This window comes from Glycine max, chromosome 18 (genome assembly GCF_000004515.6).
Source record: "Glycine max cultivar Williams 82 chromosome 18, Glycine_max_v4.0, whole genome shotgun sequence".
NCBI classification, from domain to species: domain Eukaryota; kingdom Viridiplantae; phylum Streptophyta; class Magnoliopsida; order Fabales; family Fabaceae; genus Glycine; species Glycine max.
Genome location: NC_038254.2, coordinates 10,350,287 through 10,366,936, shown reverse-complemented (window position 1 = coordinate 10,366,936; position 16,650 = coordinate 10,350,287). Strand labels below are relative to the sequence as shown.

At 36.0% G+C, this 16,650-nt stretch overlaps 1 protein-coding gene across 1 annotated transcript; it reads left to right on the top strand.

The window, feature by feature from the left end:
• The first annotated feature begins 12,310 nt into the window (after positions 1-12,310).
• On the top strand, positions 12,311-14,401 carry LOC106796867 (uncharacterized mitochondrial protein AtMg00810-like). The gene is made up of 3 exons (XM_014770503.1): positions 12,311-12,786; positions 12,877-12,943; positions 14,327-14,401. The coding sequence occupies exons 1-3, from the start codon at positions 12,311-12,313 to the stop codon at positions 14,399-14,401; spliced, it is 618 nt and encodes a 205-aa protein (XP_014625989.1).
• The last annotated feature ends 2,249 nt before the right edge of the window (positions 14,402-16,650 follow it).

Below are 16,650 nucleotides of genomic sequence, written 5' to 3'. Positions count from 1 at the left end.
TGAACGTTGAAATTGAAGTTAGTAGTGTGACCACCGGATAATGATTCATGAAGGAATGATGTGTGTGGATAAACGAAATAGAATTAAACCAGGATTGATGTGTTTGATGTGTGTGGATAAACAAAAGTTAGGAATTAATGCTAAGATAGTGTTTGATGTGTGTGGATAAACGAAATAGAATCAAAATATACCATTTCTCAACACAATATTGTGTTTTGTTCTATTTTTATAATTCACCAAAGCTAGAATAAAACCCATTGGTTATGTTCCATTTTGTAACTCCTGTTCTAATATGTTTATCAAATGCTACCTAAGAGTGTAACACTTACCAAAAATATATGATCGGATTCCTAGGAATCAGCATTTAGGATTATGGAAGGTGTTGGTGGGGGTGGCATCTTTGTGCCCGTGCTTACTCTAGTTGTGATTTTTATCTTTGTAATAATGAGACTAGTTTTACTAGCAATATTTGGTTTGGAATATTTGGATAATTTCATACAAGCACTACCTATCTCTTGGAATTTTTTAAATGAAGTAATTCATGCTAATCATTCAACGCCAATGGGTATTGATGATGTATTTTTTTTTTTTGTAGGGTGGATCACATCAGTCCAAAAGTAGCATCACATGTGGATCCACTAGGATTTTTATAATACATTGTAATTATAGTACCTCTGGTACTCTTTTATTAATATATATATATATATATATATATATACTATTTTGCTGATAAAAAAAAATGTTAATCAATATATACTATTTGGATAATTCCCTAACTAAAAGAGGATATATCTATATATATAGAAAAGTTTATCTAAATAGACCCATAAATGTAACCATTGATGTGTGTTTTATTCTATTCATCATATAAGGGGGAGCATCCTAACTAATATGTATGTCTACCAAAAAGGGATATTAGGTGCTAACCGGGACAAGATTTTTTTCTAATGTGTCCAAGAAACAACCAAAAAAAGCTAATTAAAGGGGGAGCATTGTCAGTAATTACAATGTTCAAGTTCAACAATATTGAAACAACCAAAAACAAAATAAGGCAAGCAAACCTAATTAAAGGAGGAGCATTGATTTGGTATTTTTTCAATTAAAATGAAATTGTTACTTTTACAGATCAAGTGATCTGTAAACTATTTTTTAGTATTTACGGATCACCTGATCCGTAAGCCTCTTACAGATCAAGTTGATCCGTAAGAGTCTTACGGATCAGGTGATCCGTAAATACTAAAAAACAGTTTACGGATCACTTGATCCGTAAGCCTCTTCCAGATCAACTTGATCCGTAAGAGGCTTACAGATCAGGTGATCCGTAAACAGCCCAGCAACTTCCCGATAGCGGTTTCCGCCATCGCTGGCAACAATGGTGGAAGAAGAAGAAACGCGAAGGAGAAACGTACCTCGAAGAAGAAGAAGAAACACAAAGAAGAAGCTTTCCACTTGATCCCGACAACAATGGCGGCAATGAAGATGAGGAAGAAGCAGAAACGCGAAGAAGAAGACTTCACTTGGGAAGAAGAGGCAGCGCGAAGAAGAAGAAGAACGAAGAAGATGCAGAATGAAGCAGAAGAATGAAGAACAAGAATGAAGCAGAAGAAGCATAAACGTCCGAGGAAGGAAGAAGAAGAAGCAGGCGTGGGAGAGAGAGAGGCGAGAGTTATTTTTTTTAAAAAATCCTTAGGGCCTTTTTAAGTCTTTTCCCACAAATTGTTGGGTGCACCAGCAAAACTGCTTGGTGCACCTAGCAGCACTCTCGAATTTATGTCAGATGGTTTTTTTCTTGGGCCTATATCTAAAAAAATTCATCTTGTCAACAAAAACCTAAAGCCAATCATCTTGTTTTTTCGTGTGACTCCGACGAAGAAAGAACAAAAGAAGAAATGGTTCCTTGAAATGCAATGAAGGGAAGTAATACAAGAACCTATTAAAGCTTTTGTGAATTTCGAAGTCATCGAACCTAGAACTCTTTCCTTGCATGGATCACCCTCTTCTTCGAGAAACAACAACCAACCGTTGAAGGTTAATAGCAAAAAAGTGTCCAAGTTCTCTTTCTTTTTAATATAATCACTACTAAAGAAGATGTTTTTACGACACACAACCTAAGATGGTTATTGTTGGATAAGTGGCCTCAATAATTTACGAAGGGGTGACTTAAGTTTTAAAATTTTCCCACTAACAATTTTTAACCTCCTTTTAAATGATATATGATAGGCTTAGAATGAAAAAAAAGAAGAAGCAATTAATTTAATAATATTCTTTTAAATGCGCAAGACAGAGTAAACTACAATAAAATAACTGAGATAAGGGAAAAGAGAAATGCAAACTCAATTTATACTGGTTCAGACACTTCCCGTGCCTACGTCCAGTCCTCAAGCAACCCACTTTAGATTTTCTACTATCTCTGTAAATCCTTTAGAGTCTTTGAACACACATTGGGATCCCTCACCCTTGTGTTCAAGATTCTCACAAGCCAAGAGACAAACAGTCTCTTGATTACAATTGAGTTTATGAGATGTACAAATTGATTTCTCTTCTTTAGAGTAGATAATACAAATTGAAGATCTTAGAAGAATTCTCAATAGATTTGCAAGTGTTTGGCCAATTATTATTTAGAGAGCATTTGACAATTAAGTTCTCCTAGAACATCTCTCTCCCTTGCTTTTCGAAGTCAGACACACACACATATATATAGACTCATTGTGCCTTTTAAAAATAGTTTGAAGAGATGTGTCTTTTCAAAAAGTTTTTTCTGAAATTTTCTCACTGGTAATCGATTACAGATTTCTAGTAATCGATTACACAATTATATTTTGAAAGGTCATGACTTTTCAAAGTGTTTTCTGAAGTGTCATTACTGGTAATCGATTATAGACATTTGGTAATTGATTACAAGATTTAAAATTAAAATTCCAAAACCCTTTTGAAAAGCCCATTTGCAGTCTTGTCTCTAGTAATTGATTACAATACCTGGTAATCGATTATCAGTGCCTTGAGTTGTTGAAAATAATTGTTTAAGGCAAAAATTGATCAACCAATGAGATTATTTTAATTTAACAAATAAACTAAGGTCTTATCTTTTTCTTGATCTTGTTTGCTTGATATTGAATTAATATTGAAGCAATCTCTATTTGCTTAACCTTGAATGTTTCTTGAAGCAATCTTATTTGCTTATACTTTGGCATCATCAAAAACTTGTATACATATATTTACATTCTCCCCCTTTTTGATAATGATGACAATCATTATCAAGTAAATTCTTTTTGGCATCATCAAAACCTACATGATTCACAGTTATGCGAAACCATCTTAGAATGCCACGCGGTGACAATTTTGTAAATATGAGATTATTTAACGAAAACAATTTTCATAAAACCATCCTAGAAAGTGTCATTTTACAACGGTTTTGAGAAAACCGTCTTAGAATAGTTGTCATTTCAAGACAATTTTCATAAAACCGTATTTGAAGTTAGCGGTTTTAATTTTTATTTTTCCCTTTGTTTTTCTTAGTCTCCCTCTCGTCTCTCATCATTTCTCACTCTCCCTCTGTGACACCCTGACTCCCTCTCTTCGTCCTCTGCCGTCACTAGGGCGCCTTCCACATCACCAACCACGGCATCCCCCTTCCCTCGTCACCTCCCTCCACCGTGCCAACCTCTCATTCTTCTCTGATACCCTTATAAACCCTAAATCTCCATTTTGTACAAAAATGGCTCCCCTGTCAACTTCACCGCCTACATTGTCATCTTGAACCCCTACGACACCTCCGATGGCAAGAAGATCTCTGCCACCTCCATTTACTTTGAGAGCCTCCCTTACAAAGTAAACTCCACCACTGGCTACATCGACAACGACCACTTGGAGGAAAATGCCCTAGACTTTAGGCCCAAATTGATAATCTATAGTGGCAGTGCTTACCCTCGCGATTGGGACTACAAACGCTTCAGGGAAATTACGAATAAGTGTGGGGCATTGCTTCTTTGCAACATGGCACACACTAGCGACCTTGTGGCCGTACAAGAAGTGAACAACCCCTTCGAGTATTGTGACATTGTGACCACCACCACGCATAAGAGCTTGCGAGGTCCAAGGGCCAGGATGATTTTTTATCGGAAGGGCCCGAAGCCGCCAAAGAAAAGGCAGCCGAAGAACACAGTTTATGATTTCGAGGACAACATTAACTTTGTGGTGTTCCCTTCGCAATAGGGTGAGCCTCATAACCACCCGATCAGGCTCTTGTCGTGGCACTGAAGCAGGCCCCATCGCTCGGGTTTAAGGCCTACGCCAAGCAGGTTAAGGCCAACGCTATTGCGCTTGGGAATTCCGTGATGAGAAAAGAGTACAGTCTTGTCACTGGAGCCACGAAGAACCATATTGTCTTGTGGGATCTCAGACCCACCACAAGCCATGGAACCAAAGGCCTCTCTCTTTCTCCCCATGTTTTCTCTTCTTTACTTCTTTGTCTGATAAAATTTTCATCAACCTCCTCCTCTTCCCACTCTTTTTCTCCCCCCCCCCCTTTTATTCTTCTTATTTTTTCCCTTGCAAATATACATATAATATAATATAATATAATTAATGTGTTCTAAGGCATATTTTCTTAAAGAGCTAAAACACATCATCGCCTTGATCATTTGAATCTATGAAACAGCTTGTGAACTTCATCATCCAGCCGCCAAGGTATCATTTTTTCTTCTTCCAACTCTCGCATCCTTTTCCTTGAAACACCTTTTTGAATCAAAATATTCTTTTTCTTTTTCCAAAATTCCCAAATGAGTATTTGTTTTTGCTTGGTGTTGTTCAGTTGGAACGTGATGGAATTCAATTTAAAGTTTTGATTTTTAGCCTTTGCAAAGCCCTAACTCAACTTGGGTTGGCGCAATTGAATTTTAGTTTTGTTATCAATCTCTTCCTCAGTTCCTCTTTTTCAAAAAGGGAAAACTAGAACAAATGCAAGTAGATTCAAAATTTCACTTCCTTAGCCTATTTTCCAAAAGCATGTTTTTTGGAGCTATCACACCATGTTAATTTCGCATACTGTTTATTTGGTTGGAAATTTGAGATCTATTTTTAAGCTACCTTGGGGAAGTTCTTTGTCACCTCATATTCGGGTGTTAGATTTTCATTCTTCCAACTAAAATAAAGTCTTATTTAAACACTTCTTATTTTGTAATCAATCCTTTTTTTGTGTTCTTAAGAAATGGATGCATCTGTCATGTAACTTTACATGGTATTAATATGATAAGGACTCTTAGATAGACATTTGAACTCTTACTTATCTTAACACATATTAGTTGTTGACTGATTATTTATGCCTACTATTAAATTTCTTATTGCTTTTTTATTTTCTTTTATTCTGAAATTGGGATCTATAAAATTTATGCTTCCTAAAAAAAGAAATAGCAAATGAATGGATGCATTACTTTGAATAATATATGTATGCTCAATAGTTATAGTGAAAAGGCACACATCCTTCAAATTTTGAGGTATTGGTAGAAAGCTCAGATGCAATATAGGCCTTGAGATAACATTATGCTTGCTATACAGTTGTATGCAGTATGCTTGTCACATAATAGCTACAAACAAACTTGCACTTCAAGTCATCTATCTACAATTATGGCCTTAAGATGAATTGGCTTGAATCATGCACAACAGTACATGCCTAGCTGATTTATTTGCACTATTTTTGTTTCAAATTTAACTTCAACTTTAAATTATTGTGATCATATCTTTTATTTTGGATGAAGAGTTGAATATGGCCCCAAAAGTGATTTATTGGATTAGGAGTTTATGTTGAAAGGGAAATGGTATCAACAGAAGGATGTAGAGGTAAGTTTTAAAAAGTATAATTTAGTGCATTAGCAAAATTATTTTGAGCATTGGCTATGTGGAAATGCATTTGAAGATGAATTTATCTTATTCTGTAGTGTATCAGTAACAGATTTATGAATCTAAATGTCCAATCACTATCTTCATTGTCTTCTTCTTCTTAATATTTTTTTTAATTGAATTCCTAAGTGATCACCATCATTAGACAACATTAATGTTAAAAGGTAGATCCTTAGGCGGGCCACCATTAACTTCAATGAAGATTATGAACCTATAAAACTTATGCAGGGCCATTAACTTTACATGTGTAATATATTGTCATGGAAACAAGTGATTGTGGGATGTTTCTTTTTTTATGTTAGCAAGTAGGCTATTGTTTGAAACAGTTCCACTGAAACTCAAGTTTTCTTTTGAAAATTTTGGGTGGCGCTTGGTTTGAGTGTTTATTTTTTGTTTTCTTTTTCTATTTTTCAAGATTTAGAAAACATGTATCCAGAAGAAATTACTCTAAGGTGCCACCATGTTTTCACTTTTTCTTGATTTGTTGTTTTCAGTTTTGGGCCTATTTTTAAAATATTTTCAGAGAAAATGCTTTCTAAATTTTAAAGAAACGTATTGTCACTCTTATTTTTTGTTTTTTTTAAAATGAAAACAGAAAACACTCAAACCAAGCACCACCTTAGACTTTCTCCTTTCCTTTTTTATTTTTTATTGTGCACCATAGTGCATGTATGGTGTTGCATAGTTTATAGATTTCAATTTTATAGGGTTGTACTAACTGGGTGAAATGTTTGTATGACAATGGATGTAGGGATAATGCTAGTGAAGTTGCTATAATTTTACTTCCATCAAACATTACAGTTTTTGCTCTGGATTTTTCGGGTTCTGGAATTTCTGGAGGGGAGCATGTCACTCTAGGCTGGAATGAAGTATGTGCTTTCTCAATAACTTTTTAAAAATATCATATGTTACTATTTCATTATTGATATAGCTTAGTCTTATTGATATGTCATTTATTCACTCTCGTGGGGAATAATGATTTCTCTATCTTTTCCCCACAATTAATACGAGTAAATGTGAGAAGGACATTAAATGAAAGAGATACTTGACTTGTCAAAGTTCTATTCTTTCCTTTTGTGGTCTTGCATTCAGATTGGACACAATACACATTAGTGAACCTTATCTAAAGATAGCTTCAATAACTTGAATGTTGTTGTTTTTGTTAACTCAATCCAAAATTATTAGTCCAAGTTTGCATACACATTACTACTACTTGGTTTGTTGTCATTATTCATTATGAAATGATTGTTTGTTTGATATTGTTGACTATTTTCAGAAGGATGATCTGAAGGTTGTGGTAAACGATTTGCGGGATGATGTAAATGTCTCTTTGATTGGCTTGTGGAGTCACTCAATGGGAGCTGTAACTAGGTAGGTTTTCATCATCACCCACTTTTTGCTTTTGGTCATATCAACCTGTTTAGTCCCTTTTTATTTATTAATGAACATTATCATACTTGAATAATAGATTCTGTCTAACACTGTTTTAATCCTGAGGGTGAATGATCTGTGATAATATATTCATGTGTGTGATTGAACTAGGAAAATAGTTAGTTGTTCAATATTTGTGTAGACTTGTAGAAAGTACCCTCCCCTCTTGTGTAAAAAACTCATGTATATGTTTGTTCCCCTCTGATTTGAATGGTTCTCTTTTTTAGGTGCATTCCATATAAGTACTCTAATTACATAGCCATTCAAACATACCATTTTAGATGATGCATAGTTTTTTTTTTTTCAGAACAGCTAATGATTTTATTACTTGCAGCCTCATGTATGGAGTTGAGGATCCTTCCATTGCAGGGATGGTTTTAGACAATCCCTTTTTTGATTTGGTTGATTTGATGATGGAACTTGTAGATACATATAAAGTACATCTGCCAAAGTTCACTCTGAGTATATTATATTACTTTTTGGCTGGAAATGAGAATACCTTTTATATAGAAATATTCTATCAAAAATTTGGAATATTTAGTCTCAATATTTTATTGCTTTTTTCATGGAGGTTATTGGAACTATTTTCAGTCTATGCCAGTATGCCTCAATGATATGTGACATGATATAAATAAGTTTGATTGGAAATGACATATTAATATCATTGAACTTCCTTGTCCATCCAGTTTGAAATTTAATATCTCTTCTTCATGACTTGTTATCATGACCAAAAATTGTTTTGTTGAATTTGTATCTTGATGAAAACTGATTTTTACTGATAAGAAACAATGGAGTATAGCTCCTTACTATTGGGGAAATCCCTCTTAATTACATAGTGTGGATCATAGCTTTTGTGTCTGTGTAGTTTACACAATTCTAAATATCCCCCTTGTTCTCAAATCATAAGTATAGGAACCAAAGTGCTCCTTCTCCACTCATCTGGTATATGCTTAGATCTCAAACTCTTGTTAAATAACTTAGGGAGCCAAATGATACCTTTTTCAGTTCTTATTATAAGAATAAATTCTTACACTTATTGTTATGCTGATTTTGTTTCATTTTTGTCATTGCAGGTGAAGTTTGCAATCCAGTACATGCGAAGAGTGATCCAACAGACGACAAAATTTGACATAATGGACCTCAATAGCATTAAGGTTTTTTCATCCTTTTATTATTGTTATGTCTATTTAACTTTTATTTTGTGATAGGAGTTTTTTAATGAAAGGAATCAGTACTACTTGCCTGCCTGATTGTATAAAATGATTGATTAGTTAGTTTGACGGAAAAAAACTAATAAGCTATTACTGCTTTGTTTTTCTCATCATTTTTCAATACAAGTTAAAATTTCCATTTGTACCCGAGTTTAGTTAACAAATGTTTTTTGTTTTTAGCTTGAATTTGTAGAAATTATATAAATGCACAATATTTCCTTTTGTTGGCAACAAATAACATAAATTTATTAATCTCCAAGTTAATACATAATTTCTACAACAATCAATCCCATATTCACTAAAAGGGTCACTAATCTCCCAGGGAAATAGTTCTCAACACCTCGACATGTCATTCATGTTGATGTATGTCGTAATTCAGTTAGTAGTTAGGAGTTAGTTAGTTTGACAGCTATGAAGGTTGTTATAGCTACATGTGCAGTGTATAAATATAGTAGTGATCATGAATGAAAATGAGGAGTATGAATGAGAATGAGAATGCAGAAGTTTTATTCAGAATTCTAAGTTCCTTCTATTTTCTCAATCAATTCTTTCATCTTCTCTTATTCTCTAACATAGAGTGAGTGAGTGCATAGTGTGAGTGTGTGTGAAGAGCTTCTTTGTTCCAACAACTGGTATTCAGAGCAGAAGTTCAAGATCCTTGGATACTGAAATTGAGATGACTTCCTCGAATGGAAATTTTCCAGCATCCATGCCTGTTCTCAAAGGTAAGAACTATGATGATTGGTGTGCTCAGATGAAGGTAATCTTTTGATTTCAAGATGTGACAGAAGCGGTGCAAGAAGGGGTTCAAGAACTTGACAGGAACCCAACTGATGCACAGAAGGTGGCTCATCGTGATTTGATGAAAAGAGATGCAAAGACATTGTTCATTATTCATCAGTGTGTAGATGCAGATAATTTTCAGAAAATTAGATCTGCTAATACTGCAAAGAAGGCATGGGATACTCTAGAGAAATCCTATGCAGGGGATAACAAACTCAAGAAGGTGAAGTTGCAGACCTTGAGAAGGCAGTATGAACTTATACAGATGAGTGATCAAGAAAGCATTGGTGAGTTCTTTTCTCGAATCTTGGCAATTACAAATCAAATGAATGCTTATGGTGACAAGCAATCAGACTTGGGGATCATTGACAAGGTATTGAGAACCTTGACACCAAGATTCGATCATATAGTGGTGGCAATTAAGCAAGGCCAGAATCTTGAAGAAATGAAGATTGAAGAACTGCAAGGAATTCTTGAAGCTCAAGAGATGAGGCTCAATGAAAGAAATTCACAAAGATCAGCTGAGCAAGCTATGCAAGCCCAAACAACCAAAGGGAAAAACTATGATGGTGGCAAGAATAAGAAGCGAAAGGGAAAGTGGAAGAACAATAAGTGGAAGGGGTCAAGTGAAGGCTCCAGCAGTTCTGGAAATCATAACCAGAATGAAGAAATAGATAAGAAAGGTGGAGGGAATCACAAAGTGGGTAAGAAGAAATTCAACAAGAAAGGGATTCAGTGTTATAACTGTCAAAAATCGGGACATTTTGTAGATGAATGCAGAAATAAAAGGGTTCCAAGAAATGCAAATGAGGCTCAATTGGCACAAGATGAGGATTCTGACTCTGATATAGTGTTACTAATGGCAACAACAAACTCAGAAGAAGACAATGTTAATATGTGGTATCTTGACACAGGTTGTTCCAATCACATGACTGGACATAGAGAGTGGTTTGTAAACATTGATGATAAGGCGAAGAGCAAGATCAAGTTTGCAGATAACAACTCAGTAATTGCAGAAGGCATTGGAAAGGTGATGATTCAGAGGAAGGATGGACAACACTCATTTATCAATGATGTGCTATATGTTCCCAATATGAAGAATAATTTGCTGAGTTTGGAACATTTGCTAGAAAAGGACTACTCAATGCAGATGAAGGACAATCAAATGAAGATATTTGACAGCAAGAGGAGGCTGATCCTAAAGGCTTCTTTATCAAGAAACAAAACATTCAAGATTGGAATTCAGATTGCAGAATTTCAATGCTTGGCTGCTTCTATAAGTGATGAAAGTTGGATGTGGCATCACAGGTTTGGTCATCTAAATTTTAGGAGTTTAAGTGAATTGAAAAGTAAGAAAATGGTTCATGGTCTTCCCCAAATTGAGATACCAAAACAATTGTGTGTTGAGTGTTGTGTGTCAAAGCAACCAAGGAATTCTTTCAAGTCAGAAATTCCAATCAGATCCAAAAGAAAGCTTAAAGTGATCTATTCTGATGTGTGTTGTCCTTTTGAGGTGAAATCCCTAGGAGGTAACAATTACTTTGTGTCATTCATTGATGAATTTACTAGAAAAATGTGGATTTATCTCATTAAGCATAAAAGTGAAGTGTTTAACATTTTTAAGAAGTTTAAGTTGTTGAGTGAAAAGCAAAGGGATAAGGTAATCAAAGTGTTTAGAACAGATGGAGGTGGTGAGTATAACTCACATGAATTTCAAGTATTTTGTGATGAAGAGGGGATAATTCATGAAGTGACATCTCCCTATACACCTCAGCATAATGGTGTTGCTGAGAGAAGAAACATAACCATTTTGAACATGGCCAGGAGCATGATGAAAGGAAAGGGAATGCCTCATTATTTCTGGGGAGAGGCAACTTCTACTGCTGTGTATATTCTGAACAGGTGTCCCACTAAGAGATTGCAGGGATACACACTTGAAGAAGCATGGTCAGAAAAGAAGCCTAGTGTGAGTCATTTTAGAATATTTGGTTCACTGTGTTTTAGGCATGTGCCTGAGCAGAACAGAAAGAAACTTGATGACAAGGCTGAACCAATGATACTCATTGGAAATCATCCAACTGGTGCTTACAAGCTGTATGATCCTAGAATGAGGAAGGTTGTGATTAGCAGAGATGTCTTGATAGATGAAACAAAGGGTTGGAATTGGGAAATAAATGTTGTTGACAATGGTGAAAGAAAGGTGATTGTGAATCTTGAAGACAAACAAAGTGAAGAGGATGTACCATCATGTGGAGAGCAACTCAGAAGGTCACAAAGAGAGAGACAAGTACCACAAACACTTAGAGATTATGAATTGTATCCTGATACAACAATCATTGCAGAAGGGGATTTTGTGCACTTTGCTCTACTTGCTGAATCAGAACCAATGAGTCATGATGAAGCCTCACAAAGTTCACATTGGAGAGCAACTATGGAAGAAGAATTGAGATCAATTAAGAAGAATCAGACTTGGGAGTTAGTCCATTTGCCTCAAGGAAAAAGACCAATTGATGTGAAGTGGGTCTATAAGACTAAAGTAAAGCCTAATGGAGATGTGTCCAAGTATAAGGCAAGATTAGTAGCAAGGGGATTTATGCAAAAACATGGTTTGGATTACAATGAGGTTTTCGCTCCAGTTGCAAGACTTGAAACTGTTAGGCTCATTATGGCAGCTGCTTGCAACAAAAATTGGTCTCTATATCAACTGGATGTGAAGTTAGCATTTTTGAATGGGCCACTTGAAGAAGAAGTCTACATAACTCAACCACCTGGTTATATAGTTGCAGGACAAGAGGATAAAGTCTACAAGTTGAAATATGAAAATTGATAGCTTCCTAGTCTAGCAGAAATTCACCAAGTGCACTACTGAGCATGGAGTCTATGTCAGAAACACAAATTCTGGTGAGTTTTTGATAATATGTGTCTATGTAGATGATTTGCTAGTGATTGGCAGTAGTAAAGAAGATATAAGAGTGTTCAAAGGAAGAATAATGGATGAATTTGAGATGTCTGATCTTGGTGAACTATCATACTTCCTGGGTATTGAATTTGTTTCTACCAGTAAAGGGATTTTCATGCATCAAAAGAAGTATGCAGAAGACATCCTAAAGAGGTTCAATATGATGGAGTGCAATTCTATTATCACACCAACAAAAACTGGAATTAAGCTGCAAATAGATGAGGATAAGAAAGATGTTGATCCTACCTTGTACAAGCAAATTGTAGGCTCATTGAGGTACCTATGTAACACCAAACCTGATATTGCCTATTGTGTTGGGTTGATAAGCAGGTTTATGGAGAAACCAAAGACACCTCACTTCTTGGAAGCAAAGAGGATTCTGAGGTATGTGAAAGGAACATTAGATCTTGGCATTTTATATCCTTACAGTCAGAAGAATATAGAAGGAGAAGTGTTTGGTTATAGTGATTGGTGTGGTGATAAGGATGATAGGAAAAGCACTGCTGGGTATGTTTTCAAATTTGGAACATCACCAATCTCTTGGTGCTCAAAGAAGCAGAGCATGTGAAGCAGAATATATTGCTGCTGCTATGGCAGCTTGTCAAGCTCTATGGCTCGAAGCGTTAATGGAAGAACTGAACTCGAGAAATTGCAGTCCTATGAGGTTGTTGATGGATAACAAATCAGCAATTAATTTACACTACTAGAAAATACACTTTCAACATCGGTTATTTAGAACATTCTACATCGGTTCTAAAACCGATGTTGAAAGTGACGATGTTGAATGTATGAATGTTAACATCGGTTTTGGAGAACCGATGTTAACATACATATGACAACATCGGTTCTCCAAATACCCGATGTTAAACACAATGAACAACAGCAAAAAAAATGTAGGCATGATGAACGTTGACATCGGTTTTCCAGTAAAACCGATGTAAATATGTTAGTTTAACATCGATTTTCTAGAAAAACCGATGTTAATATATGCCCTTAACATCGGTTTTGCTAGAAAACCGATGTCAACGTTGATGATGCATACACTTATTTGGTGTAGTTCTTTGTGTATAACATCGGTTAATTATAAATAACCGATGTTAATATTCAAATATTCACATCGGTTATTGATAATTAACCGATGTTAATGTACACTAGTTAACATCGGTTTTCTACAGATAACCGATGTTAAATTACAAACGTTGACATCGGTTATACACAAAAAACCGATGTTAATATACAAACGTTAACATCGGTTTTCTATTATAACCGATGTTGGTTATGATATGAACATCGGTTTTTGTTAATAACCGATGTTGTTTTCAAATATTTTTTTTTATATATACTTTCTGTTTTTACAGTAAACCCAAAATTGTATCTGTCAAATGTAATTTCAGAAGGCCCAATTCACAGCAAATAAACATTTTATTCTGCTTTCAAGAAGTTTTAATGATAATAAACATCAAATAATTGATTTATATATTATAAAGAACTATCAACAAATGAATTGAATGTTCATGTTACATAGAAAATGTAAAAAATGTCAAAAATGTTAAAAAATGTCCCTAAATCCTAGGCCTGATCTCTAATTCGGAGATAAAACTGTGCCCACTGGATACTGCCCCTAAAATACCAACATTATACTCACTACTGTTCAACTTGCCATAATTTATATAAAAAACAATATAATCCTCATACAAATACAATCATGCAAGCATATTTCAAAACTTAAAATAGGAATAAACAACTCTGAACAAATTAACTTATGTAGACTTGGCAAATTTGTTTTCACTAATATTAGTAGGTCATCACCACTACAGTAGAATTTAAGTTAAATTTAGATAAGTACCTTATGAAGAGGCCAGCTACCTTGTCACACCTAATAAATTACAATTGAAGAAATTTCTGCATGTATAATTGAACAAATTTGTTATCAAACTTCTGTGTGTGTGTGTGTGTGTTTGTATGATGAGTGTGTGTGTCATGAGTGTGTGTGTCTCTGTGTGTTATGTTTCTAATTTAAAGTTCTAAGCTGTTTATTTTGTATCAGGATGATGATGATGATAACACTGTTCTCCATATAGCAGCAGAAACAGCAAAAATGATACGTGAAAATCTTGATTAGCTCATTGTATGCTTGTGAATCCTAATGCTGATGTATTAGTCAGAAACTACTGCCAAGTTGCAGCTCTGTGCACTCATTGTCATTAGATTTTGATAATTTATATCACTTGCAAAGCATGACAGCAAGTTTTCTTTTGGATTGAATTTCCTTTAATTTCTATATTAGTAACACTGGAGGTAAAATTTGGGGAAATAAAGGCCAGCCCCCCCTTTCCCAAATTCCCCCCCCCCCCCCCCCCCCGCAGAATCAATTTTGTAATGGGCCAACTGGTACCTTGGGCCCATTTCGGGAGAAGAATGGGAGCTATAAGGGTGGTCTCTTACCCATAGCCCATACATCTAAAACAAAGTCTGAATTGCACCCTAAAGTCTATGTTCGTCAAAAATATACCAAAGCCAAAGCCCAAGCTCTTGAACCTGTGGAAGAGGAACCTCTGTTATCTAAAAGTGATAACGCTGTGGAAATTAGGCCTGCATCTCAAGATAAAAACTTACAGCAGTGCAAGAATGATTCAGGGAGGGGCTTAAAAAGCATAATTGAGTGCAACACAGCAGTGATGGAGGAAGCCCAACAACAATGGAATATCGGGAAAGCCTTAGGCCTTGAGGGTGCCATAGACCAATCTATCCATATCCAAAATTTTGCCAACATGGAAATCCGTGATAGGGAGGAAGCTCTGCAGCTGGGAAATAAATATATTAACAGATGAATATCCTCTCATATAATATTAGAGGGATGGGCAGGGGCATCAAATGGGCCTCTATTCGGCACCTGGTGGGGAGATATAAGGTTGATCTTCTTTGCTTGCAAGAGACAAAGAGGGAGTCCTTTGACAAGGCTTCCTGTCAGGCTCTGTGGGGTGATGTTGACCTTGCTTGGGAGTGGCAGCCTGCTGTTAATGCTGCAGGGGGGTTACTTTGTGTCTGGAACAACAACAATTTCCAAGTTGACTTTAGAGTCTCTAAAAAGGGCTTCGTTATGCTAGGAGGGGTTTGGGTGCTTGATATGCAAAGGGTAGTTGTGATTAATATATATGCCCCCTGTGACATGGTGGGCAAAAGGCAATTATGGCAGGAATTGAGTAGAAGGAAGCTGCATTCCCAAGATATATGCTGGTGTCTTATTGGCGATTTTAATTGTATTAGGCACCCTTCAGAGAGAATGGGAAGCAATCATGGAAATTCAGAGTCCAGCATCATGTCAGATTTCAATGATTGGCTTGCTATCATGGAGGTGGAAGATATTCCTAGTGTGGGTAAGCAGTTCACATGGGTTAGGCCTAATGGTTCCTGTAAAAGCAAATTGGATAGAGCTTTTGTCTCTGATGGTTGGCTTTCTAAGTGGCCAGACAGTTCGCAGCACAACCTTGAAAGGAACTACTCTGATCACTGCCCTATCCTCATGAAATCTAAGAGCATTGATTGGGGTCCTAAGCCTTTTAAGGTCTTTGATGGATGGCTTAATAACAAGCATTACCACAAGGTGGTAAGGGACTGCTGGATTGAGAATCAGCCTTCGGGGTGGGGGGGATTTGTCTTAAAATGCAAGCTTAAGGATCTCAAACAAAGGCTGAAAGGCTGGAGCAGAGATACTGTAGGTGACTTGTGCTTTAAGGTTAAGCAGCTGCAGCAAAAGTTGAATGAATTGAAAGATTCCATGTCTCACCAACCTTCTGACCAGCAAGTCCTTCATTTGAAGAATATTCAGGCTGAGCTATGGGAAAAGGCTAAGTTGCAGGAATCCTTTGTTAGGCAGAAATCTAGATGTAAATGGATTAAGGAGGGAGATAGCAACAGCTCCTATTTCCATAAAATTATCAATTTCAGTAGGAGAAGAAACACCTTGAGGGGGCTGATGATGGATGGTACTTGGGTAAAAAACCCTGATTTGATTAAGGATGAAGTTCTACAGCATTTTCAGAACAGATTTCATGAACCCCATTCAAGCAGACCCAACTTAGATGGAGTGCAGTTTAATGTCTTATCTGATACCCAGAGGGATATGTTGGTTCAGCCTTTTTCTGAAGAAGAGATAAGGAGTGTTGTGTGGAGCTGTGGAAGCGACAAAAGCCCGGGTCTAGATGGGTTTAACTTCAGATTCATCAAACATTTTTGGAAGGAGCTAAAACCTGATTTTTTAAGGTTTATTGCAGAATTTTATGTCAATGCTTCTTTCCCTAAGGGCAGCAATTCCTCTTTTATTGCTCTCATCCCTAAGCTAAAGGACCCCCAGTCTATTAGTGACTTTAG